Source organism: Neopsephotus bourkii, unplaced genomic scaffold (assembly GCF_033783945.1).
Source record: "Neopsephotus bourkii isolate Nb327-2 ecotype Australia unplaced genomic scaffold, CSIRO-AGI_Nbou_v1 NB_882, whole genome shotgun sequence".
NCBI classification, from domain to species: domain Eukaryota; kingdom Metazoa; phylum Chordata; class Aves; order Psittaciformes; family Psittacidae; genus Neopsephotus; species Neopsephotus bourkii.
In genome coordinates, this window is record NW_026901376.1 from 665,609 (window position 1) to 690,663 (window position 25,055).

At 42.5% G+C, this 25,055-nt stretch overlaps 1 protein-coding gene across 2 annotated transcripts in view; it reads left to right on the forward strand.

Annotated features, from left to right (window-relative positions):
- The first annotated feature begins 1,221 nt into the window (after positions 1–1,221).
- The window catches only part of CARD11 (caspase recruitment domain family member 11), a 45,929-nt gene continuing 22,095 nt past the window's right edge, over positions 1,222–25,055 (forward strand). Inside the window, exons 1-5 of one of the 2 annotated variants that reach the window (XM_061356968.1) lie at positions 1,222–1,358; positions 20,549–20,761; positions 21,349–21,486; positions 22,086–22,411; positions 23,640–23,819. In XM_061356968.1, coding sequence (XP_061212952.1) covers positions 1,346–1,358; positions 20,549–20,761; positions 21,349–21,486; positions 22,086–22,411; positions 23,640–23,819 — 870 coding nt within the window. In that variant the 5' untranslated portion in view covers positions 1,222–1,345. Of the gene's footprint in view, positions 1,359–8,928; positions 9,363–20,548; positions 20,762–21,348; positions 21,487–22,085; positions 22,412–23,639; positions 23,820–25,055 lie in introns of those variants that run through there. The other variant, XM_061356967.1, reaches the window with a different exon arrangement.

Genomic DNA, 25,055 nt, shown 5'->3' on the forward strand with positions numbered 1-25,055 from the left:
TTGCATCCCTATTATATGCATGTAATTTCCTTCAAGGGGTTTTTCCTGTGATTCTCACCTACTCAGGACCTATGGCTGACTCCACTGAGGCTTCACTTGAGCCCATCTACCCAGTGCAAAGAGTAAAGCCTGAGGAGCAACTGAGCCTGGTTTTTTCCCCTGGAGGTTGAACTGGCACATCAAGCAAGTGATAGAGGCTGAAGATCCCTGAGCAAGATGGCAACAGCACTGAAGGATGTTTCTAGCAGTGGTGGTGACTCCTGCCCCTGTAGGACTGGGAGAAAAGTAACGGAAAGATCTGACTGTCTGCTCTCACTGGCTTGCTTATGGAAGGATGTCATTGCAGCCTGGATGTAGTTGCAGCCTTGCAGGTAAATGTCATCAATGAGACCCATCTGGGTTGGATTTGCATGTGTGGCCTTAAGCCTGGAGTCAGGCATTAAAGAACAGAAGATACTGCATCTTCTTTATGTCAGCAGAGACTCCCTTTGGAAAATACATAGTTTAAAGTATCATTCGACTGTAAAATAATCAATGTTTGCATGAAGTAAACATTGTTGACTCCCTTTTTAACAAAAGCAGCTATTAATAAAATAGATGCTTTCTTAAAAAGCCTTTGAAACCTTGGAAAAACCCAGAACTCCTTTGGCCTGGAATTATTCTTGAAACTCTGTTTTCTTCAGTCCTTTCTATTTGCTTTCGTGCCTGCTTTTTAGCCAGCATGTGCCCTGCGAAGCACGGGTTGCTGCATTGTGGTTGGAGAGGCGCAGCACGGGTAAGGCTGGCATTCAGCGTGTCCCCTTTTGCCTGGGGGAAGCATGCACTGAAAGTCTGGAGAACTGGAAGCAAAACAGTGGAGGCAGCCTCCTTGCTATGTCTGAGCCAGCTCTGCCCACTGCTCTGCCTGGGGAAGGGGCAAAGGTGCCTCTTTATTTGCTTACCACGGTACTTCAGAGCTCTGCTGTCACCTGCGTGCAGTCATTTGCAAACAGGCTCTATCGCTGGGGAGCAGAAATGTGTTTTTTTAAAACCCGAAGCAGATTTATAGTCTGGTTTCCTGTCAGATCTTTGCATTTTCCTTCTCTGCCCCTCCCAGCCTCTGACACACTTTTTCTTACTTTCTGTGTTGCTCTTTGCGCGTTCCGACACCGATGCACTGGCTTCCTGCATTCCCAACTCTCCCTAAACTCTTGGTGCCTTAGGGGTGTTTTGCTCCTTGTGTTTCACCAGCTGCAGAGCACAAATGACCTCTCCAAGACTCCTTGGGAGACACTGACTGTTGCATGGAGGCGATGTAGAGAGAGCTTCAGCCCGGGGCAGCCGCAGCAAAACAACCGAGTCACTCATGAGCACCCAAGGTAAGGAAAGCAGTTGACAGGTCAGCTCCACCTCACTGCTGGCTGGGACAGCACTTGACTCCAATCACTACAAGTTCCACACTCACCCTTTTTGTGCTCGTTTTCAAGAGTCTGTTTCTTCTGTGCCTTCCTTGCCTTCAGCAGGTCTCGTACTTCGCATGCACCCATACTTGGAGCTCAGGGTTTGATGAGGTCAACAGTCTGTAGCTGGAGGTGCAGATGTGTTCTTAAGGAAGGGTGCACCGAGAGGTCTAGAGAGGGGAGATGAAAGGACTGATCAGCACTATCTGCAGAGAATTTCTGGTTCTACCCATTGTGTGTTACACCCTAGCCTTTTCTTTAAACCTCTTCACTGGGGATTTATGCTTTCTGTTAACTAATAATGTAATTCTTGTTTTTTCTCTTTTAATTGTTCTCACTTCCTTTGCTCTTGTCTCAACCCTAATGTACCTCCGACTATCTTTTTCACTGTCTTTTTATGCCTGTTTTTCATAAAGCATATTTTCTGTGTGACAAATGTTGCCCTTGTTCATTCCTTTCCTTTCTCTCCACCTTCTCTCTCTTGCCTGTGCAATAGACTGTACATCCTCCCCCACGTTCTTCATCTTTCCTTCCCCTCTGTCAGTTCCTTTTCTGTGTCGTGTTCCTCTTTCCCTTTGCTCCTGTGGCTTCTCACACGCACTCCTGCTTCCTACTCCATCCGCTTTCTCATGTGCACAGCAGACATTGCTGGCCTTCAGAGTTAATTTTGCACACACCCTGGTGCTGCCTCTCCAGTGGCTTGTCCCTGCACACACATGCTGCTCTCCTGTCTATCCCTTTCATGTACATGCATGGGATTTGCATGTTTACAGGTTTGGGGGTGCATCCCGAAATACAAGACCTTTATACTTGCACGGCTTCCTTCCATACTTACTCATTCACAATGAATAACCACTACCATCCTGTCTCTCTGTTTCTTTCTGTCTCACACAGGATTTTCTAACACCTATAACACACCGTAGCTTCATCTCCGCTCACACATACAGCCTGCCCTGACTTTGTATATTCTGTTCCTTCTCTATCAACCCACTCCTTCCTAAGTTCTTACCACAGCTCCCCACCAGATTTCTTTTATCTATGTTTATCTTGATGTTGCATTCATATTGGGAGGAACTGCTGATGCAGATGGTCTTACTCTCTGCTTAGCATCCCCACTGAGTACCTGTAGGGGAACTGGGGGAAGTTATTGCAGTCTCTCAGCTCCCCTTTCCTTTGCAGAATGTGCAAGGTGCAGCAGAGGAAGAGCTTAATGGTGGTACCGAAAGCAGGTTTAAAAACAGGCGAGGACAATCCGAAGCATCTTTGGGAAACCATAAATGCGGTTCTGGTTGATCATAAGCCTTTTGACTAAAACTTAGTAAGTTTTAAATCCTGCTCCACAGCAGAACTTCTGGTGTGACACTGGCATAGTTTTTATCTTGTTCATTCCCATGGGATTCCAACTCTCGGAGGTAGAGGTTCTCAGCTCTAATGGTGTAGTGGGAGAGTAACTTTACTCCTATGATCTGGAAACAGCTCATTCCTTTTATACCAGATATATTAGTGAGTCACCGAGACCAAGCATGGCTAAACACTGCATCCAAGGACAATGGCTGCTATTATTCCTTGCTTAAGTTTGTAAGCTTTGAACCAGATATGACAAATAAGTACTTTTTTTTTTTTTGATGAAGACTCTTGGCTTTGCCTTCCCAAGCAGGACTATTGAGACTGAGGATTTATTTCTGGGGATGTTCTGATAAGAGCTTTTGGGGACTGAATAAGGAGCACTTATTAAACTCAGCTGCATTAATAAGAGAATTATTAGTGGAGAATTCTCTCAGCGATCTGTTCTGCTCTCTCAAATTGTCCATCTCCACGTGAGTGAAAGGAGCTTAAATTTCATCTTTGCAATTATAAGATATCCTTCCTGGTTCAGAGCTAGCAAACGGTGGCCTTTGAGCTGTGAGCATTGTCTTGTGAATACAGAAGCAAGTACCTTAAAATATCTTTGTCTTTTGGATCTTGGGATCAGTCCATTGAACCATAAAATGAGACCTATTCATTTTACACATACAGGTCTGATATGACTCTTTCCTTCTCTGTTACAACTCATCTTGTGATGTGAAAACTACTTGCGCTCCTTTTAGTCATTCTGCAAAACTTGTATTATGATTTTATGCCTTTGTTTGTCAGTATTCTATGCCCCTATTACTGGTCCTTTTTGTAAGGCCTTGATGTCTCCCAGAAATCAATTGGCAGAAACAACATCTCTTCGCTCACAGCATCTCTTCGTTCACAGCATCTATTCTTTCTCTCTCTTTCTCTCCTTTCCCTTTTTCATCCTGACAGTTTGTGTATGTTGAGTTAGAAAAGGGCATTGTCAAAGTTGTGTTGTGACAGTTCCAAGGGGACCTGAAGCTAGCAATGCTTTTGTGTGTGTGTGTGTAACTAGTTTGTTGAGTTTGACAGAGGACAAGTTTCAGCTGGAAAGAGTCTGAAACCTTTCCATCCAGTTGCCAACCCCAGAACATAAATTCAGAACCATGTTTGACTCCTCAATCTTACGCAAATGGTCACTTCCAATTAGCTTCAACTCTGAATTAAGGGGAAAATAAACCTTCAACATGGGTGGAAAGAGAACCATCTAACTACACATATCTGTTAAAGGCAATTTGAACCTTCTGTAGAAGGATGCGTCCCACATAACTGGGATATGCTGAAGAAATCTGAACGCTATATGCCACATGACCTTGCTTTATATACAGTTACTTGGTGAAACCTTTCCTCATCCATATGGAATTATTGGGCACAAGAGGATGAAATCTATAGAGATTCTCATTTCTCCTAATAGTATGCCTATGTTACTGAGAGAGAACAAGATACCCACTTCTTAGCATGTCTCAGGTCTTTGATATTGAAATGCAGGTTTCATGAAATACGAATGGTTTAGTTAGGTGGGATCGTTAAGGTTGTGTAACCGATGTGGAATCTGACCCATGGCAGTTTTCTTTGTAGATAGCCTCCATAGCAATCTAAACTTCAAAGCAGTGAGGAATAGGGGACCAGGCCTCATGACTTTCAAACTGGAAGGTAAACCCGTAAATCCCACAAAGTTGGTGAGATTTAGCTGGGTTTTACCACTGGTAACAGCAGCATGTCTGTAGGAACTGCAGTCTCAGAACTCTGACACTTGGCTGAGAATACCTGATCTGCAGTGAATCTGCAGTTCCTTTCTCAGAACACATTATGGGGTTTTCTCAGGTGGGCACATAAGAAGGTTCTCCATTGCTTCCTTTCCTCCCAAACTCTCTCTGAAGCGCTGCCTTCACCCTCTAGTCTGGGTCAGTTATTTAATGGCAATGAACATTTTCAGTAAGGTAACCTTTCTGCTTGTGATTTGTTCAAGGACTCTGGAATTATAATGGTTGCTGTCAAATGTATGTAATTGGTCTGTGTGGCACGCAGCCAATGAGTGATAAAAGCTTCTTTCTCTCTACTTCTTTCTTCTGTATTCTCTCCCTATATTACCCTCGCACTTTTGCTCCTCAGGCAAAAGGAGACTATGATGTCAGGCTGTTTGATGTGCAGTTTGACTAAGCAGCAGATTTGCCATATGCCCCGTCATGGTGTGTCCCAGCCATGGGCATCGCTCCTTGGCTGGAGGTTTTCACATTGACTTTAGCTAAGCATAAAGGTCTTTCCTGAAGTTTGATTTTTGAACACTCTTCTTCCTTCATAATCTTCTCCCAAATATTTGGGCTTTAGGGATGGTGACAGCTTGTGAGTACCATGGGCTCACGTGCTCAGTGATCTACAAGGGGTGTACTTAACATTTTACCAGTGGGTAAGGCCTTTGTAATTTTTCATATGAAAGGCAAACACACAGGGTTTTTTTTTCCCACAGCTCATAAAAATATATTACTAATAGCACCAAAACTTGGCAATGTATTGTACATTGTCTGCTATTGCTGCTGAACATACAGTAAAGGGAATAGTCTTGTTATGTTAGTCCCGCAAACCCTATTTTATCGGCAGTGCTGGATGGGGCAATTCTTTCTAATGCTGTGTCACCTCTAGGAGTCTCTTTAACAACTCCAAAGGAAAGAGAAATTTGTCAAATCTCCCTGGAAATCTAGCAGAAATGTCAAGTGAAATCCTATAACATTCTGGTTGTGTCAAAAGGATGAATGTATAGACAGCTGTGTATGTGATATTACTCGTAGTAATCCTTGCCTCGCTGAATTTGTCTGTGTAAAGTAACATTGTGTAGCATTAGCAGACACGTTTGTTCTGGTCCCCAAGGCCAGTTTGGCCTTACACAAAGATACTTGTTATATGTCTGGGTCTGGTAGTCAGCCCTGGGGCTTTTGTAGTTCAGGGGAGAAATACAGCTTCAGTGTCAGCAAGGAGAGGATTCCCGCCGGCCTCCTGAACACCGGTTGTTTGCTGGCAAATACTCCTCAGGTTGTAATTGAGCCACTGAAGGGTAAATTTAACATGAGGTCACTGGTTAAAATGGGATCAGGATTTGTTCCCATTTGGATGCAGAAAAAGCTGTACGCGAGCAGTACACGTGTGGTTATCGTTAGCACTTAATGGATTGTTTCCACCTCAATTTTTTACAGCTCTCTATGTGTATAAACATTTCTAATCTAGCTGTGCCCATACTTGCAATCAGTATGAGTGTGCTTAATAGGCTGTTGCACACGTTTACTATATTTAAGCACAAAAGTTAGGCTCCTCCAGGGTTTGAAACGCAAATAAAGAAACGTTTCAGAGGTTTCTGTGAATTCTGAGCAAACTGGGAAGACACCCAAAGGTTGTTTCAACTCTTCCTAAAGGTTGCACCAAATGCGTTTCATTTCCCAATTGCAGTGCGCTGATGATCACGTTTATAAGGTCATTTGAAGGTTTTTAACATCTCAGTTAAAATACCTGTGACCTACACCATTCACTACCAAACTGGTCTGTCACATGAAGTCTGTGTTTAACAGAATGCTTCCTCCCTGGCTGCAGTTTTGCATGGATCATCTCCAGAGTCTGTTGGTGCATCCCAGGCTTTGCCAAGAGCAAGTCACAGTGTCCATCCGGCAGCTGCTGCCTCCATCTCTATCTCTTGGCTTTTTTCTGAATCATAGAATCATTTAGGTTGGAAAAGACCCTTAATATCATTGAGTCCAACTGTTCACCTACCTCTGCCAAGAACAACACTAACCTGTGTCCCAGAGCGCCACATCAAGGTAGTTGCCATTCCGTATGTTTTTCATAGCTTATAATGATGCAGTTAGATCACCAAACTCATTTCACTAATGACTTGCACTGACTGAAAATATGTAATTCCATAAACCTTTTCCACCTTTTTTACTATTGCAGAGATGATTTTTCCCCTGTTAAAAAACAAGCTAAAGATAAGATTCTCCACTGCTAGTCTTCCTTCACAGTTCTTGACAGAACAAGTCAGAATAAGTCTCAATGTTCAATTATTTAAGATTTTGGTGGGTGTTTGAGCATATTCCAGTATTTCCAGTTACATATTTTTCAGGAAGACCAAAACTTACATGTTTTATTGTACAAGGTTTAATTTCATTCTGTTTTGTTCTCTCAGTTTTGCAATTTATGACATGAAAGATATATCAACTTTATCTTAGGGCACAAAGAAATATGTTTTTCTTCTGCTTCAGGTGTTTTAAACAGGTGAAAAAGTATTACATTTCCTGCAAGGCTGGAATCACTGAATCATTTGGGGTTCTTTCAATCTACAAGTCTGTGATCTGAAGGAAAAGTGATACTTGAGCATTTTCCTATGGAATGTTACACTACAGACTGGTGTCTTTGTGAGTTGCCTGTATCCATAGTGAGAGCAGTACCCAGGCAGTTTTGCTGCAGTAAATGCTCTTGACAGCAGTGCTGTCACTGAATCACTGAGCAACCAGGGTTGCACACTTGTGAGAGCAGTGTCTGCCTCAAAGTTTACTTCAGGTGGCATGTGAGAATGGGGTGTCAGGAAGGACTGAGCTTTTTCACCTGCAAAGAACAACTGGGAGATACTAGACCTAAGATAGAAGGCACCAGAATTTGAATGCCTCTTTGAAGGCTGTGAATTGAAGGACTTGAGGGCTGTGAATTGAAGGACTTGAAGGCTGTGAATTGAAGGACAGGCTCTTGATACATCATAGAACTTTCTGCAATGCAGAAAAATGCAAACTCATTGCAATTGCATCATTATGACATGATCACAGTGCATAAATCCGGAGCTATTTGAGCAGGACATGTTGGGTGCAAACCTATTAAGTAGCTAATGCCAACAGCACAGACCTAAGTCTCTGCATGAAGGGACTGGAGCAATGAAGATAAATTGAACATTCAACTGGGGGGGGAGGGGGGATTGTTACTGTATTCTGGTCCTCACAGGACATCCCAAGTCCTCTCTGCTGACCCATTTGGCTGACTTGCCTCACTTGTCTTATTCAGTATCTTCTTTCTTCTTCCTCTCTGATTCTGATTACCATTCCGTGTGTGGTGGTTTCATCAGGTGAGTGAAGGTAGCTGACAAACTTCTCTGTGTACAGCATACGTTAGAACTGAAGGTATCCATCACCTCTGCTTGGTGACCGATCCTAAGGGAAATGAAGCAATTCATCAAGAACAGCAAATGGAAGAAAGAAAAGATCAGAGGGAAGGCAGAGATGGGTGATTTTGCTTTAGCAAGGTTTCTAGACCTCACTGACAATGTCATATTTTCATCTGGGACATTCTTCCACTTCTTTTCTCTTGTGGAGAATGCTTAACACATACAGCTGGCTGTAGTAGCATAGGTTGTTTAGGTTGTTGTGCTGTGTTTTGGCCAGCGTGGTCCAAAATTGACCCTCTGGTCCTGCATGTAGAGCTGCTGTAAAGAGTCAGATCAGAACATCGGACTCTGTGGGCTGTGATGCCACATCCTGGCATTCTGCATTATGTTCTACGTATCTAGAAGTGGGTTACTTACACCTTCCTCCATCCCTCATGTGGATATGTATTATTTACCCACTCTGCTGATCCTTAAAGCTGGTATGAAGCTGGTATGGTAGATTGAATATAAGGAAGAAGTTCTTTACTGTGAGGGTGGTGAGGCACTGCAGTGGACTGCCCAAGGAAGCTGTGAATGCTCCGTCCCTGGTGGTGTTCAAGGCCAGGTTGGACAGAGCCTTGGGTGCCATGCTTTAGTGTGAGGTGTCCCTGCCCATGGCAGGGGGTTGGAACTGGATGATCTTAAGGTCCTTTCCAGCCCAAACCGTTCTATGATTCTATGAAGATACTGCTGTACTCATTGGCAGCTGCCCTGAAAATGGAACAGAACTTTCAAAGCATTGCGAGATTGTCAAGAGAAAATTGGTGTGACAGCATCCATGAAAGCTTCACTGTCCCCAGATTGCTCCTGCCTCAGTACATAGAGCATTGCTTGATCTAACTTCTGCTTGCCTTACTGGTAAGGAAGAACTGGTTTTGTCACATTGCAAAGCAGTAAGCTTTTTTAATGCTGTGGCCACATTCTTGAATGTTTCCAGCTCTCAAGTCGCATCAGGGAGTGTGCAAGAATTGAGACGTTGCCCACCCGTGAGTAACCAGGACTGGCAAAATAAAGCCCTTTTTACCCTAGAGAGTGTTGTCATTGAGAGCAGCCAAGAGGCAAGCCCACACACAGAGCTATCCCAGGAGCTTCTCTAGCAATCCAGGAGTTACTAATAATTACCTGCTCTCAGGACAGGGCCTGTGAACACTTGCTCCCACACTGACTTGCTCTGAACAATTTCAGTGTGAGTACAAGAAGCAAGCTCGGGTTTGTGGTTGCTGCAGCTCTCCAGCCCTTCCAGAGCTCTCCCACGGTACTTGCCCACTTGTCACTGAGTCCTCTCTTCTATGATGCTCTGTATTTTATCTTCCCTCACCGAGGCACCTTGAGGAGCAGCAGTAGAAGAATGCCTGTCCCTGCCTTCTCCTCGGGTAACCGTCTGCGTTGCTGTGCAGGGAGATGTGCTCATGTAACCCTTTCAAACAGGCGTGGGTGGGCAAAGGCAGGTCCTGTGCTCTCAAGACCTCTGGAGGGATGATAGGGGTAGTTCACAGGAGGCACAATCTCACCCGGTAATGCCAACATCAGTGCTGATGTCAGCCTAGGCCATACCTCCTAGGAATGCTGGTGATAAAAAGGCTAGGAATATTTCTTATTTTAAAGAGGCTTTTAAAATTCTCCATATGCTTCCTTTAAAAAAATTCCTTTTATCTCTCTGATGTTTGCAGTACCCTGGAGAATAATACAAGGCCTTTTCTCAGGTGATGAGTGTATTGCTTTTATAGGATTTGAAACACTTACTGACCTGGGTAGCTTGTGACAAAATAAGGTTTTGAATTCAGATCCCACTTGCTCTGTCTTGCTCCTGTTTCTCATCCAGAGTGAACCTTATCTGTCGTTATTTTGTACTTCACATGCATCATGCTAGAGTAATTACTGCCATAGAAGATAGAAGGGCATTGCCATCAAAGAAGGGAACCTGTAAACACAGCACGTGATTCTTAAAAGACCTGAAACCTGAGTGGAGGGAAGCAGGAGTTAAACCACCTGCATAACAGTTGTTGTATGCTTGACATTCCATCCCTGTGCCTAATTCCTCGGTCTCATCCTCCATGGTGACTTCATTAGCAGAGGGATGCTAATTAAATTTCATGTTTATGATTAGAAAGTAAAATCATTGGACCTGTTTTGAATAGGTTTGTATGAGTTCGGGCTCCGTTAGATGAGTCAGCAGTGTAGATCCTGCAACGCTGAGCTTACCGGCTTTGGGGTGAGAAGGTAAATAGAGCAAACAATGATGGAAGGAGAATCTAATCTAAAACCTCATGTGGCTTCGACCCTGTATTACATTTCGAGCATAAGAAAAACAGTTTTGTGCCTCATAGAAAGAAATTGTATCAGTTATATAGAAAGAACCTTTCTTGTATTATTTCTCAGAGGGTTCAAAGCTTAAAATCTCATTTAAGTCTTAAAATCTCAATTGGAGTTGGAGACAATATGCTGAAAATAGATTGATGCCTCAGCAGTGTTTACCGTGACCCGTTAGCTAGCAGAATATTTATTTCATGGATTCAGAAGGGTTGGAATTAATACAGGTAAGCACTGGCACACAGCATCTGCGCTCTTCCCTGTGGGATGTGTGCTGCTGGAGACGTTGTGTAATACTGGAGAACCAGAACCACTCAAATACTGCTGCCAGTCAGATTTATAGGCGCTATATAGAGCAGTTTCCTATTCATGTAAAAATTAGCACCTCACAAAGCTTTAAAGGCCCATTTTTCACATCCTTAGCATTTGAAGAATGCTGCAGTTGCAGAAAGCTTTTTGAAAGAGCGCAGCTTTAAGTTAAGTGTGGAAGAAAGACCTGATTTTTCAAAGGGCTTAGCACTCAGCAGCTCTCTTATTCCTAACAGTGTCTTATCCCACACTGGGGCAAGTCTTGCAACAAGATGGCCATTTCTTTTGATGCCTAAATACTACCTGCACCCTTTGAAAATCTGACCCTGATTACAAGTGATACCCTTGGGTAAGAATGAGAAAGAGGGGCAATTGATCCATTTACTTTTATTGCCTGTAACCTCCCTTTGTACACAAATACAACACTGCATCAAAACAAAGGCTTTTCGTGTTCCACAAATGCTTTCATTGTTACCTTGTGATACTATGAGGTAATGGGGATAGCACATATGGAATCGTTATGCTTCAAGGCTTAAGTTAGGAGAATACAACTAAGCTTGCACAGACTTGTAGTTGATTACAACCCTTTGTAAATTCCCCTAAAGATCAGGATTTTCATGTATATAATCCTGCAAATCTTGCTTTTGTGATATTGTTTGTAGAGGCTGTTTTGACAGCAGCTGCCCATGCTTAAAGACTGGGATGCTCACAGATGGAGCGTTGCAGTCTCGATGCTAATTCTGGCATTGCTTTGGAGTAGCTGTTCTCACAACTATTTATTTCCACAGACAGCAGAGAATTCGGTGAAAGTCTCATGCTTCTCCTTGTGTTGACTCATTCTGCAGGACGTACCCAGGGGAAGATGGATAGCCACATATCTTGCCATGTTAGTACTGTGCTGCTTTGGTCTTTTCATAACCATGAGCTGAACTGACCCGAGTTTCCTGATGAGACCAGAGTTTAGTCTCTTCCAATGGTCAGTTAATTCTTCTGGGATAACTTCCACACAAAAGCTTTACAGCATTTATTCTCTATCATCAGAGCCAATGGAGTTAGTTGTGGGGAAAGCAATGGAAGATGCTCAGTTCCTCCTTGCAGTGCTTTGAAGGGAGGAAATATAGACCTGCCAAGTATTTGGTATCTCTTCCCCAAGATGGTGAGACAAGGTCATAGAGAGGTTGCCACTCATAAGTACCAGTCTCATTAAGTGAAGGATCAGACCTTTTTTGCTTTAAATTGCTATAGTGGCAACTTAAAGGAGCCCTCCAGCAGGAGGGAAAGGGAACTGCCTCTGTTTTCCAGAGACTGCTTTACTGCTCTCAGTTACAGGCATTACAGTCAGGTTTCTTTGGTGCCACAGAATTGGTCAACAATTGTTAATGAAATCCAGCTGTATTATCTGCACTACAGGCCGACCTATTTGAGGTGCTTCTCACCTCTTCCCTGCTCCATCCAGAGCATGCAGCTCCCTGTGGCTGTGAGGACACTTCCTCTAAGACTTTCCTCTGCAGCGGTGTCGTATTTGAAAGTTACCCACAACTTCTGTTCAGAAGAAAAGGGAAGTAAGGCAGCCCCCAGCACCTTTCTATGTACTATAAACAGCAAGTTTGAGAGAGAGGATGGTGGGTGTATGTTTCCGGAGCTACCAGACACAGTCCTGTGACACTGGTACAAGAAGAGAGAGGACACAGAGCAGGAAGAAGAGGAGGTGACCAGAAATCATAAGTGGGAAAAGTGATTCATAAAACAAGTACAACCATTTCCATGTGAAAGGAGAATTCTAATTTCCAGCAATAAAATAGCGAGCTCCTTTTGATTCCTGGTGAGGTTTTGTCCTTCTTAGAGCAGGCTGCTTGTGGTCTATTGTAGACTTGCTCTTGTCAAATGGCATCCTCTGTGTGTTTTTTGCTCTGCTGGCTGAGACATGCATGCAGCTTTAAGCAAGCTTACAAGGACAGAGGATTTTGTCAATGAGGAGAACATCAAGGACTATGGCAGTCTGCAACTAGAAGTGAAGCTTACTTCTTCAAGTGACTTTGAGGCGGAAGGACTACAGCACTGGCTATGTAAGGCATGCCTGTCATTCTTCAAGCCACAGTCAAGCCAGTATGTGCAAGACAGCGGTCTGTTCTATAAAATTAGAGTCTCTTTTAAAGTAATAGTTACAAAGAGGTCACAAAGTGAATAAGGTATAGATATCTGTTCTATCTATGTGAAGCTGTGCATTTAAAATGAACAAAACGTATATGTGAATCATAGCAGTCATCACCCTTGGGAAACTGGACAGTATTTGATCCAACAGAATATACTGTTAGCAATTAAGAGCTAAACGTGAATGGGGAAGTCTTCACAGAGCTAGGTGGGGAGCTATTATACCTTTCTATAGCACATTTAAGACATTTAACTGAATCATTAAATCGCCACAGTGAATTACAGTGAGATTACCTGACAGTATTCAAGCCTGGAGTGTAACCTTTTCAGTTCCAAGAATGGCCTACGCATTTACTGTCAGTTACGCTGAATTCAGAGATTATTAAACTAGAGTGGAGTCCTCCCATCCTTTCACTGTTTTGGGGCATGAGAGGATCACCTACATAGAATCATTATCTGCCTACATGGAAGGTGTTCTTTTCTCTCTGTGTTTTGTTATTTCTTTAAACTCATGTAACATAAGTTTGTAGAAAGTAGAAAGTGTCAGGTTTTCAAATAGACTAAGTAGCAGTTTTGTCTGGCAGAGCTATACTTCTTCCTCTTTTCCTGTTTTATGTGACTTGTATTAATAGAAGTGTTAAAAACACCAATGAGAGTCAGGCTTTCTGTGCAAAGGTTATGAGAGTTTCATATGTAGGTGTCAGCTAATGAATCTTTGTCCTCACCAGGTTCTTACATAGCTCAGTCTGTGCAAATCCCTTATGAGCACTGGTTCTCTGTGCCAAAGAATGTGGTGGGATTTGTAATGTGAGCACACATTTAGTGGGACCTAGCCTGCGGTCATCAAATCCATTTGCATGTTTAAGTAACTTGAATTTTCAATGCAGGACTCCTCATAATCACACAGAACTATGTATTTGCCCCCAGCTGTGCCTTCTCCTCCTCAGATAGTGAGAATCTCCATCAGTTGTAAAAAGAGAGAGTCAGTCTCAAGGGAAAGTTAACCTGGGACCTAGTAATGGCTTTTGAAGCATTTGTTGGGTCAGCATTCGCATGAGCTCCCAGCAGCCTGAGGATGACAGCTTCTGTCTTAGATCTTGGCTTTTAACACACATTAGTTGAAAGGAAATGCTCGTGTCAGTAGCTAATGCTGCACTCAAGAAAAAGAACCCGGCTATATAAACATATTTGTACTGTGTTAGCACAGTGATTCCTGTTGTCCTCATCATCATCACGTGTGACAGGATGGAGAATGTGTAGATTAACGCATTTATTATATGTCAGGCTTTCAGCTCTCCACTGCTGCTTCACAGATCCTTTAAAACAGACGCATTCAACTCCTCTGGTAAATTATTTATTTAAATTATTGTGCCATTAGCTTGATTTGCATGCTGAGAACTAACACTGATTTCTAATGTGTCAGGATCCGTGTAGGGGCCTTCCCTGTTTATCCCTTCATTTGCTTTACACCCCACATTCCTTCCCTTTGCTTTCACTAAAGTCTTTCCTGTTCTTATCTCTCTCACTTCTGTTCCTCTGTTCAGTTCTGTTGAGTTCCCCTTTCTTTAACTTTCTTTTTCTTTTTCTGTTCCCTTTTTGTATTTCATTTGCCCTTGACTTCACTGTTTTTCATCCCCAAGTCTTGTCTTTCTCCTCTTTAGTGTTTTGTGTCCAGCTCTCATTGTTCACCTCTCTCATTTCTCATTTACTTTCACATATAATTTAATAATGGTAGTTCTAACAAGTTCTGAAATCTGGGAATGAGATTCTTAAACAATATGGGAAAACAGAATAGTATTGATCTAATGACCTGTATGGACATTGGCATCTGAAGGGACAAACCTCTCTCCATTTACCCTAGAGGGAGCCTAAGCTGTGAGTAGTGGCTAGAAACCAATCTTTAGAGGGCATTCCAAGGTGGAAGTATAAAATGGTGGCATGAAGTTTTAACCAGACCATTATCTGTCCTCTAGAGAGGATCTAGATTCCTGAGTGAAACCAGATGCCGAATTCAAACTGGTGCAATGAACCCAGCCTCTCAATTTCTTCTATCAGTTGTGCTTAGACACTGCGTTACTGAAGGAGCTAGGAGCATTTTCACTCTGTGTAGAAAATAGTGACACGCAATAAAATGAGTCTTGCCAAAACAGGATTTAAGCTATCAGTAGAGTAGGATTTTTCCATTTTCTTTGTTTATTATTGGTAATATATGTTCTACAAGCAAACCTGATTGGATGTTGCATGTTTGAGGTAACACGGTCTGCTGTCGGTTTGCTATTGAGGCAAAGTTAGTCATTTCCTTCCTGTGTGATAGTAAGAGCTCTGAAGTTCTAAGCCGGCAGATTGGAGGAAGACATAGGCTTCACTAGATGGAGTGCAAAGTGGGAAAGCATAGATCTCAGCCATTTATAAAACACAGATGGTTACAAGATTCTAATAAGTATTACTTGCACTGGTTACGGTCCTTTGCAGCAATATTAGTTGGGCAAAACAACGTTTTTAATGTGTAAATAGTTTTTCCTCCAGAAAGTGCTTGGTATTTTACAGAATTTCATGTGCAGTTTCAAAAGCAGACAGAAGCTGAAGGGAGTAAGTGTGGAATTCAGTGCAAGGATTTTTCAGCTCTAAGCAGTATTATCCTGCAGTTCTGAAAAGCTTCTGTCTCTGTTGCATACAGCGTTTTCTGGTTTAGATGCTACTAAGCAAACCATTGAGAGTACCAACTAATACTAGCAGTGATTGATCCATTCTTTATGTATGCCTTACACATTCCTTTTTTCTGAGATGGAGTTTTAGATGGATCTGTTGATAGGAGAGTAAATAAAGGCACAGAAGAGATAATTGGAGAGAGTTCCTATAGTATTAATTCCTCTGTCTGCTTCTGTTAGCACGGGAATAGGGACTAGAGACAAATCTCTGATTTATTTTGTTGCATTCTCTTTTTTTCCTAGGGCAGGGATACTGAATAAGAGTAACATGATGGAATTCTTCATTTCTCTTTCTCTCACTTGGTTGGTGAATTAATAGTTATGAAAATGAGAGGAATTTTCTTTCCCTCTTCTGCTTGTAGGAGCAAGATGAATATGCCTCCGGAGCTCTTTGAACCAGTTAGGGAGTTTGGTTTGATTACCTCTGTCTCTTTTCTTCTCTGAAAACAGGAGTAGTATTTATGACTATGGCTCTCATCTGCCTTTACTGAAGCCCTGCCTTTACCTTACTGAAGCCTTGCAAATCTGTTTGTGTTTTGGGGCATTATGTAGGTTGCGCATAACAGGAAGATTGATTCAATGGAATTGAACAGAATACATCTGTGCAAAAATAATCCCATTTTGTATTTAAAGCTTCCTGCTCTTCTATTACTTTGGTATCTCTTATTCTATATTTTTCCTTTATACTTTATTGAAATGGTGGCATTTAGTAAGCTGGTTGAATCTTTCATGTAAAGAGGGAGTTCTGGTATACACAGAACAGTTCTTTCATACACAGCCACTGTGACCTAAACCAGTAACACAGCTCAGCCTGTTCAACAATGCTGCTGGCCTCAAAATATTCTAAGGCCTGTAAAATCTGAAGCAAATAGACTGCACTAATACTAAATGCTTTTCTAGGATCTTTCCATCTTGATGGTTCCAAGTGCTTTGCAGTCAAGAAGTAATGAGTCCTGCCTTGTCGTAAAAATGCTTCCAGCTAGCCTTGTCTTCAGATGGGGACACTGAGGAAGAAAGAATGCCTATAAACTGCAAATTATTAAAGCCAGATGAAGACACTGTCTCCTCTCCTTTGGGAGTCCAGATTTAGCAACTGTATGGAAAACACCTGCAAGTATAGGCAAGCAAATTCAGTCATCTTTAATCAATGTTTAAGTCTTTTAGAAGTAGTTTTCAGTACTATAGAACATCCAGCAGTGCAGCCAGCATAATGGGAAACAGCTGGTATGCAGCATTCCAGAAAGCCAGGAGTACAAATAGAGCTCTCTTGTCCTTAAGCAAAGGAATAGAATTTCCTTATCACACGTTAAACTGTGACTTCCCTCTAAAATTAAAGATATCTCTAAATCCCTTTGTGCTTTGGCAATTCTCTGATACTGCAAATCTGCACATATCCATACAAGCAGCTTTTGAGAAAATCACCCTGTTATACGTTATCATGCGAGGTGCTATAAGAACTTGAGGGAGAAAGAGTATTTCCCCGTGAAGTCTAGAGATATGCATAGAAAGAGGATGTAAGACAATACCCTCAAAATGGTGAGGATAATTATATACATAGTGCTATCTTCATCTTTATTTCTGCTTTATTACCACCCTTTCAAGTGTGATAATTGGTACGTAATCCTTTCCTGGTTTATAAACACATACGCAGTATTTAAGATAAACTCTGTTCTTACTAGCTCACAGTTTGCATAAACATTTTGTGTGTTGCCGTTTCTTTTTATACATTGCCAGTCTGCGAACATCTGTGACAAATGCAGAAGTCCAAAGCATTAAAAATAGATCACCTCTTCCAAAATACACTTCCTCCTGCTTCTCGGTACGAAGACAGTACTCTTTTTTTCCTGTTTCACAAAGGAGGTACCAAGAAATCAGAAACCCTAGCTGAAGCCTGCTTCACCATCTCTTACATGGTAACTTCTCAGTATAGACAGGCTGACAAGCATTCAGAGCAAGGGGATGCAAATAATTAAGCAGCTGAAGGGTTAATTCCTTCGCCATCATGAAATGAACCACAAAACCTGAAGCTTTAGCTGTGACCTGATGATGAGCACTTGACAGAACCCCTGGTTCTGAAGCCTGCAGGCTTTATTCCCTTGATCAGTGGAGAGTGTCACTGACATATGAAAGTGTGGAGTCTGAGTGAGAACAGAGACCAGCTTTAACTGCAAGGTGATTTGTGCAGTTGAAAAATATACCAAAAAATCTAGCAAACACACAGACTCATTTGTGTGTTACTACCAAGAGGGGGGATAGTGTCCCTGAGAGAGAAAAGGAGATGAGGGGAGTAGAGTGTTTCTTTTAATGTGAAATGGGATTCTCTCTTTTATTTGCCTGCATCTACAGAGATCTTTGAAATAGATGGAACTCGCTGAGATTATTACTGGATTAGGCTCTCCTGCAGTTAAAAGCTATTTTGTATACGAACTACTGAAAGGAGCAGTAGGAGAGCAATTTATTAACTGCTGTTGCGATTCTTACTTCTTCTTGGTTAATATCTGTTGAAGTCAGGCCAAGTCTGTGACTTCACACCTGTGATTTGCAATGGATGCCATAGTATTTCTAGGACATATCACAACTTCTCAATGTGATAGGTTACAACTCGCGGTGCTGGAAGCAGAAACTAGATAACTGTAATCATTGTAATAAAGATCAGATTAAGTGATTACCCATTGAAAACACTAAATCTGTAATGTGTAATTTTGTAAGTGAAAACAACTTTTCTGCAATGGCATCACACAAAGGAAGGACAGAAACAGGGAATAAGGTCTTTTAAATATTGCTGCTGAAAGTCCCTTAAAATTGGAGCCACTAATACAATACCTTTATTGGTTTCCTACCGAGTTTCAGTTGGCACGTCTGGTTTTTGAGCTGTCAACATTATATTAAATACTAAATCAAAGAAATCCTTGCTCACTAAGGAGGATGCTGTACTAACATCAGCTGCTGTCTCTGGAATAGTTCCACAAGACAGTGGAGTTACCTGGAGGTTATACTCTTAGCCTGTTCCTAAGGGCTTGCTCCTTCTTATCCACATGCACTGTACTTACTACTTCCGCATTAAACGTTATGTCTCCAAAATAACAGTATGGATGTATTATGCCCATACATGAGGGACTATCTGATAAAGGTGTTTTTAATGTCAGGTTAAAAAAAACCCTGTATCCATGTCAAGAATTACGCTGATGAGTGAACTCTTTGTTGAATCATTTAATGGAGAAATGCCTTACTAATGTCCTGAGGGAATTGCTGACAGTGTGTAATAATTGCTGGTTCAGTGCAGCAGATTACAAGATATCTTGCATTTTATGGAATTCAGGCAAGCGCTTCTTTTGCACATCTGTGAGCTTCCTGGTATGCTCCTCAAAATTAAAGGGCCTGCAACACACCTTTCTTTAGATGCAATGGATAGCTATGGCTGTAAGGTGACTGCAGGACTGGGTGACCCTCTGCTTTACTGCCTTCTACTCCCAAAAGTTCAGCTTCTCCAATTATCTAGTGTTAAATTCATCTTTGAAGTGAAATAGTTATCTCCAGAGCAAGGGGTGGAGAGTAAGGTTCATGAGAATGTATGTGTACTCCAGATGAAGCTATTTCACCTTTACCATTCCTCCCACTGCTACCTATTTTATAGAGCTGTTTCTATTTGTTTAGCTTTATACTGTTCATTACTGCAGTGTCATTTTTACCACATGTGAATACTGGTATTCAGTAAGAGTTTCCTCCAGCTTGTGAGGAGTTTGCAAGAACAGAGGTTTTCCTATAACCGTAGCCATGTCCCTATCATTCTGGATCCCATTGAGCAGACCTGGTCTTCCTTGCCCTTTTGAGGGTTGTTGTTGATGCATTTCTGTAGGACTATTCTGTGTGTCATTATGATAGAGCACTGACAAACACATTATGTAGCAGATTAGCACTTTGGGCTTTAGTTTTCAAAATGAGGAGTTAATCACCCATGGATATACAGATTAATAGCTGGTTTTGCCTGGGGATTTTCAGTGTAACTCGGGCTGCTTTGCAGTTCCTAAAGTTGGAAGCTGAGGAATTTATATGCCACAATGGAGAGAACTCTTTTGGTCAAAGAAAAACGGCATGTTGCTTTTAAGGTCTTTAGTTACTGATTACCAGCAAAGTCTCATAAAGCACATTCTTCCTATGCCGCGATCTCTGATGGGGTAAAATACCTCTTGAAATAGGAGCTTATCTTCCTTGTGCCACCTGGATCACAAAAGCTTGGGAAAGCTGGAATGCAGAAATAAGACTTGTTTCAAAAGTTAACATTTACTATCAAATTAAGAAGGAAAGATCTTCACAAGGTTTCTTTACTCTTAACTTTAGGACGTGTTTTCTCACCTCACTGCTGCCTGCCTTGTAACCTTCTCTAATGAGGTGGTTACAAATTAGAAGGCGGCAGGAAATTGCTTAGCAAGCACTCAGAAATCATGTGATAATATTTGCATGAGTTAAGAACGTTTTCAGACTAGAGTGGTACAAAACTGACTCACTCATGCAGAGAAAGGCAAGGTCCGAACTCACAGGTTACTTGCATTCATACCCACGCATCAGTCAATGCATACACATTGGTGAAGGCAGAGATACGTAAGCGCTTACTTACGAGTTAACTATTCATGTGGTGCAGTCATTTACGTGTGTTGGCTCATCACAAATATGCAGGTAAAAATCCAGGTTCAGGTCAGTACAGCTGAGAGGAGCAAGAGAGGTGAGGATGAAAGCCTTAGCTGCCTACAGGCAAGTATTTGTCTTTGCTCTGAGTTCTGCATGTTCATACCCTGTCTTGCACTGCGCCGTGTCCTTTGCCAGTGCTTCTATTATGAAGAGGGATTCTCTGGCTTGTAGAGAACTTCATGGAGTTAGCTGAGCTACAGATTCATCACTAGAGAGCAATATACAATAGTTCACAGACTCAAGATAGTACTTCTCTGAACTGTCACTTTCCAGATGAGCTGTGGACAGGCTGCACTTGAGTTCATCCTATGTGACATGGAAGCACAAAAAGAAAAGGATACAGGATAGAAGCTGTCCTGCTTGATGTTTATTTGCCAGTTGTTTCCCTTGTTAAGGAGGAGAGCCAGAGATGGATGACTGCCTGGAGACACTGAAAGATGAGGAGGAAGCTTTGTGGGAGAACGTAGAATGCAACCGGCACATGCTGAGCCGCTACATCAATCCAGCCAAGCTGACCCCCTACTTACGGCAGTGCAAAGTCATCGATGAGCAAGATGAGGATGAGGTGCTTAACTCACTTATGCTGCCCTCCAAAATTAACCGAGCAGGTAATTGTTTGGTGAATGGCTACATCTGCATCCTGATCTGAACCATATTCTTTTGCTAAATCCAGAAGGAGCCTGTATTCAATTGCAGATTATCAAATGGAAAACCTGTGTCTCATTTACAGGAGATTTAATGTAAAGAGGGGGGGATTCTGCTGCTGCTATTTTGATAACAACGACTCCTTGCAGTGCTGTGCAGACTGGAGCTCATGGAGTTCATATTCCCATCAAAGCCTTGACAAACATGTCAGCACAGACAGCAGCCATTCCAGGAGTGGGTTTTCAGCTGTCTTGCCATGCCTCGTGGTTTGTCACTGAAGTGTCTGCTGTCCCAGCATTCCAGCACTGCCTGGGAAAGGCTGCACTGAGAGACCAAGTTGCCCACACTCCTTCAGCATAACAATCAGCACAAGCATAAAGAATACGTGGCATTGCTTTATGAGTTCAGATGAGCTCAATTAATCAGGCACAGCTTTCACAGCACGTTGCAGTGGCAGAGATGAACCTTAAGTAGATCTGACATCGGGGTACTGTACTTGCTTATGCTGCTCCTCATGCTGCTAGGTCACCTCTCTGCTCTCTCTACTTAGGCCGACTGCTTGACATTCTCCACACCAAGGGCCAAAGGGGCTATGTAGTTTTCCTGGAGAGCCTGGAGTTTTATTATCCTGAACTCTACAAACTGGTGACAGGGAAAGAACCTACACGAAGGTTTTCCACTATTGTCGGTGAGTAGAATCAATCCCGAAGGAGGTTATTGAATAAGGAATGTCTTGGAGACTGGGTTTAATTTTTCAGGCAAGAAATAGAAATAAAAGCTAATTTTACAGTAGCATTTTGCAGTTTTTCAGTCCCCTTCAATACAAAATGTGCTAGCCACAGGTAATGTGTAAAGAAAGGAACATGAAGCTGAAGAGCTTCAACTTGAATACTAGGCATTACAAGAAGTCTCAAGAGAAGCACATTGGAACAGTGAACTGAATTACACTGGTGACCTACAGATGTGCAGCAGATTTGAAGCATCCAAATTAATGATACTGGTACGGATTTGTTTGTCGAAGTTTATGCCATTTCCAAAGGCCTGTTAGCTCAGCTGAAACAAGACAAATGCAAAGGGTTCATATTCTATCCAGACAAAATGTATGTGTGCATACTGTAATTCTGGTAATAGTGTACTGTGTAATACTTGTGCTGGTGCCAGTTAGATACACAAATGTGTATTTGGAACCTCTGTACATATTCTGGGACATTTATTTCTTACTCAGTTCTGCTAATCCTACTTAAAGTTATTTTATTAGACACTGAAAAGCTGTTCAAACATTTTCAGTGGAGGAGGGACATGAAGGCCTTACCCACTTCCTAATGAATGAGATCATTAAGCTTCAGCAGCAAGTGAAGACAAAGGATGTGCAGCGCTGTGAACTGTTGGCCAAGTCTCGCCAGTTGGAGGACGAGCGAAAGCAGCTCAAACTGAACAAGATAGAGCTGCTGACCTTCCAGGAGAGATACAACAAGATGAAGGAGGAGAGGAACAACTACAATGATGAGCTGGTCAAGGTGAAAGATGAGAACTACAATCTGGCCATGAGGTATGCCCAGCTGAGTGACGAGAAGAGCATGGCTGTGATAAGGAGCCGAGACCTCCAGTTAGAGGTGAGAGAAATGCTCTGAGCTGCTTTAATCAGGAGCAGCAGTGGAGGATGCTGGTGGCAACCAGCAAAATGAGACCTTCTCTGACAGCAGCAAGGTGTAGAGCTCTCATGTGCTTTGCTTAACCAGATAATTAGAGGTATTGCTGTACAGAAATGCCAGCTGCAGTGATGTGTATTAATGGCAGATAATTTACATACTTGGAATAGATTAACAAGACATAAGTAAAACCAAAATGTTAAAACCATAATTTTAGCTTTTCAGGCTCGATCATGTCTTGGGGCAGTTACCCAGGTTTGCACTACAGCTGCTGGTGGTTTATTCAGAAAGGCCCACGTAGAGCATTGGAACAGCTTGAGGCCAGTTAGGAAATACAGAGCAATGCTTCAAGTGCCATAAAATTTATGCTTGTGTGTGTGTTGCAGATGAGATGGAGTAAACAACTGCCCACAGTGGATCTGGACCCTGGGCTTTATTTTTGTACCAATAATATCAGTCATTTTGCCCCACTTTGTCACAGTCCGTTGCTCACTCTCCCAGTTCAGTGCTGCCTTCTCTTGGGCTCAGCATCCCTTCCCATGGGGACATGGCTGCTGGAGTGGAATGGCTGGGTTGAAAGTCATGTCAATTCACGCTGTGCAGCAGCTCACAGCACCCACAGACATTACAGGCCAAGGTCCCTGGGCACCCCTGGCCTTTATCCTGTGCATCTCTGATCTCCAGGATACTCCTTCACTTTCAAATCTTTCCTCCACTCATGATCATCAGCACCTTATTCCCAGGTCCCCTTCTGCCTGAAGCTGCTTTTTCTTTCTGCGAACCACTCTTTCCTATCCAGCACTCAAAGTCCCTGTTTTTCCAAATCCAAATAGTTTATATGCAAAAGCACAGTGTGTGGTCAGCCTCCCAAGTGTTAATCTGTTTCATATCTCTACTGGAGGATTTAGGATGCGCCGCTCTTTTTTAGTTGTGATGTTATAAAAATTTACAACCAGCCCATATCAGTTGTAGCCAGCTAATAGCAGGCTTCTGCTTGAGTTCAGCAGTTCAGTCGTGGGCATTCAACACTACACACATACACCAATTATCTGCTGCTCCCTATCAGCATTCACATATTAAGCTATTTCTTCCACCTATGTTTTCACCTGGAAGCAAGGTGTTTTCAGAGCAGTAAATATCAAGAGCTAGGAATGATTTCTTTCCTCTTTTCACTGCTCTCTGGCTGCTCTAGATTGACCAGCTGAAGCATCGCTTGAACAAGGTGGAAGAGGAATGCAAGCTGGAGAGGAACCAGTCTTTGAAGCTGAAAAATGATATTGAAAACCGACCCAAAAAGGAGCAGGTTTTGGAGCTGGAGCGGGAAAATGAGATGATGAAGACTAAAATCCAGGAGCTACAGTCCATCATTCAGGTATAAAAGTCCATAATTTCAGATATAAAAGCAGATTGCTATGTTTAAAATTCCGGCCACATCAGCATACCCTTCCTGCTTACCCAGTGATTCAGCAGGCTTCAACCACTCCTTGCCTGCAGGCACCTCCACACTTTCCTTCTGTACTGTCTCATGTACCCTGCATCTGCTCTCCTGCCTTGCTGTCTACCCTTCAGGAGTTAGTGTCTGGAGGAGATAGAGAAGAAGCAGATGGTGACAGATCCCACGTAAGGGACAGGGATTTGAGTGTACAACAGGGAAACTGGTGACTATTTCAAGAGCAAGTGGCATGGTCTCTCCTCACTTCAAACTCAACACATACTCTTGTTACAGCGCTAGGGAGCATTGGGTGAAACCTCTACCTGCAAAGCTGCAATAAGCAGAAGCGCAGAATCTGGATAAACAGCAGGTTCTTCTATAGCTCCCAGCTGTCCATAGTACTCCTTGTACACACATCAGGAGTTCTACTGAAGAAACAAAGTTGTCATCTCATAAATCAAGCTGTACATGAGAGATTGGCTCTTTCAAGGTACAGAGTGAGACAAGGGGGCACAAAGTCACAAAATGGAATATATAAAAACCTTTAGAATCAGTTTTAAGTAATGTTAAGTTTGATGGCTTTGTAACAGTAACAATGGAAAATTATTGAGGTGCAGGATACATAGAGAAAAAAAGAGTATAGCTAGAGAACATACTGAGAATTCTCACAAGATAAATTGTTACAGTTGGCATAGCTTTAAGAAAAACAGTCTAGAAGAACAGGACACAGGGATAAGGAGTATCTGGGAACCGCAGGTGTCCAGGATGGGCTACAGTTAAACTAACTGATAAGCAGGAGGATAGGAGGATTATTACGTCTTTGGTGCTAATGAACCAATTAAACTGGTATGAGCATCTACTGCGCGTGCTTCAAAGGCTGCCAGAAGTGATGAAGATTGTTGGAAGAAGTAACCGACCCTCAGAGACCACCACCACAATTCTGTACGCATGCGGGGAACTCTCTGGAAAATGATGTAATCCATATGTAGCCTCATGAATATGTATATATGCCCAGGGACTGTATAAGGATGGCTTGTATAGCAATACGGGGACACACGTTAGGAGGAGCTATCCCCCGTGTCTCCCAGCGCCACAATAAAGAATACCTGCTTGTCAGCTTGAAAACTTTGTTGGCAAGTTTGTTCCTGGAGTTTTCTCCGAATCAAGAGTGCAGCT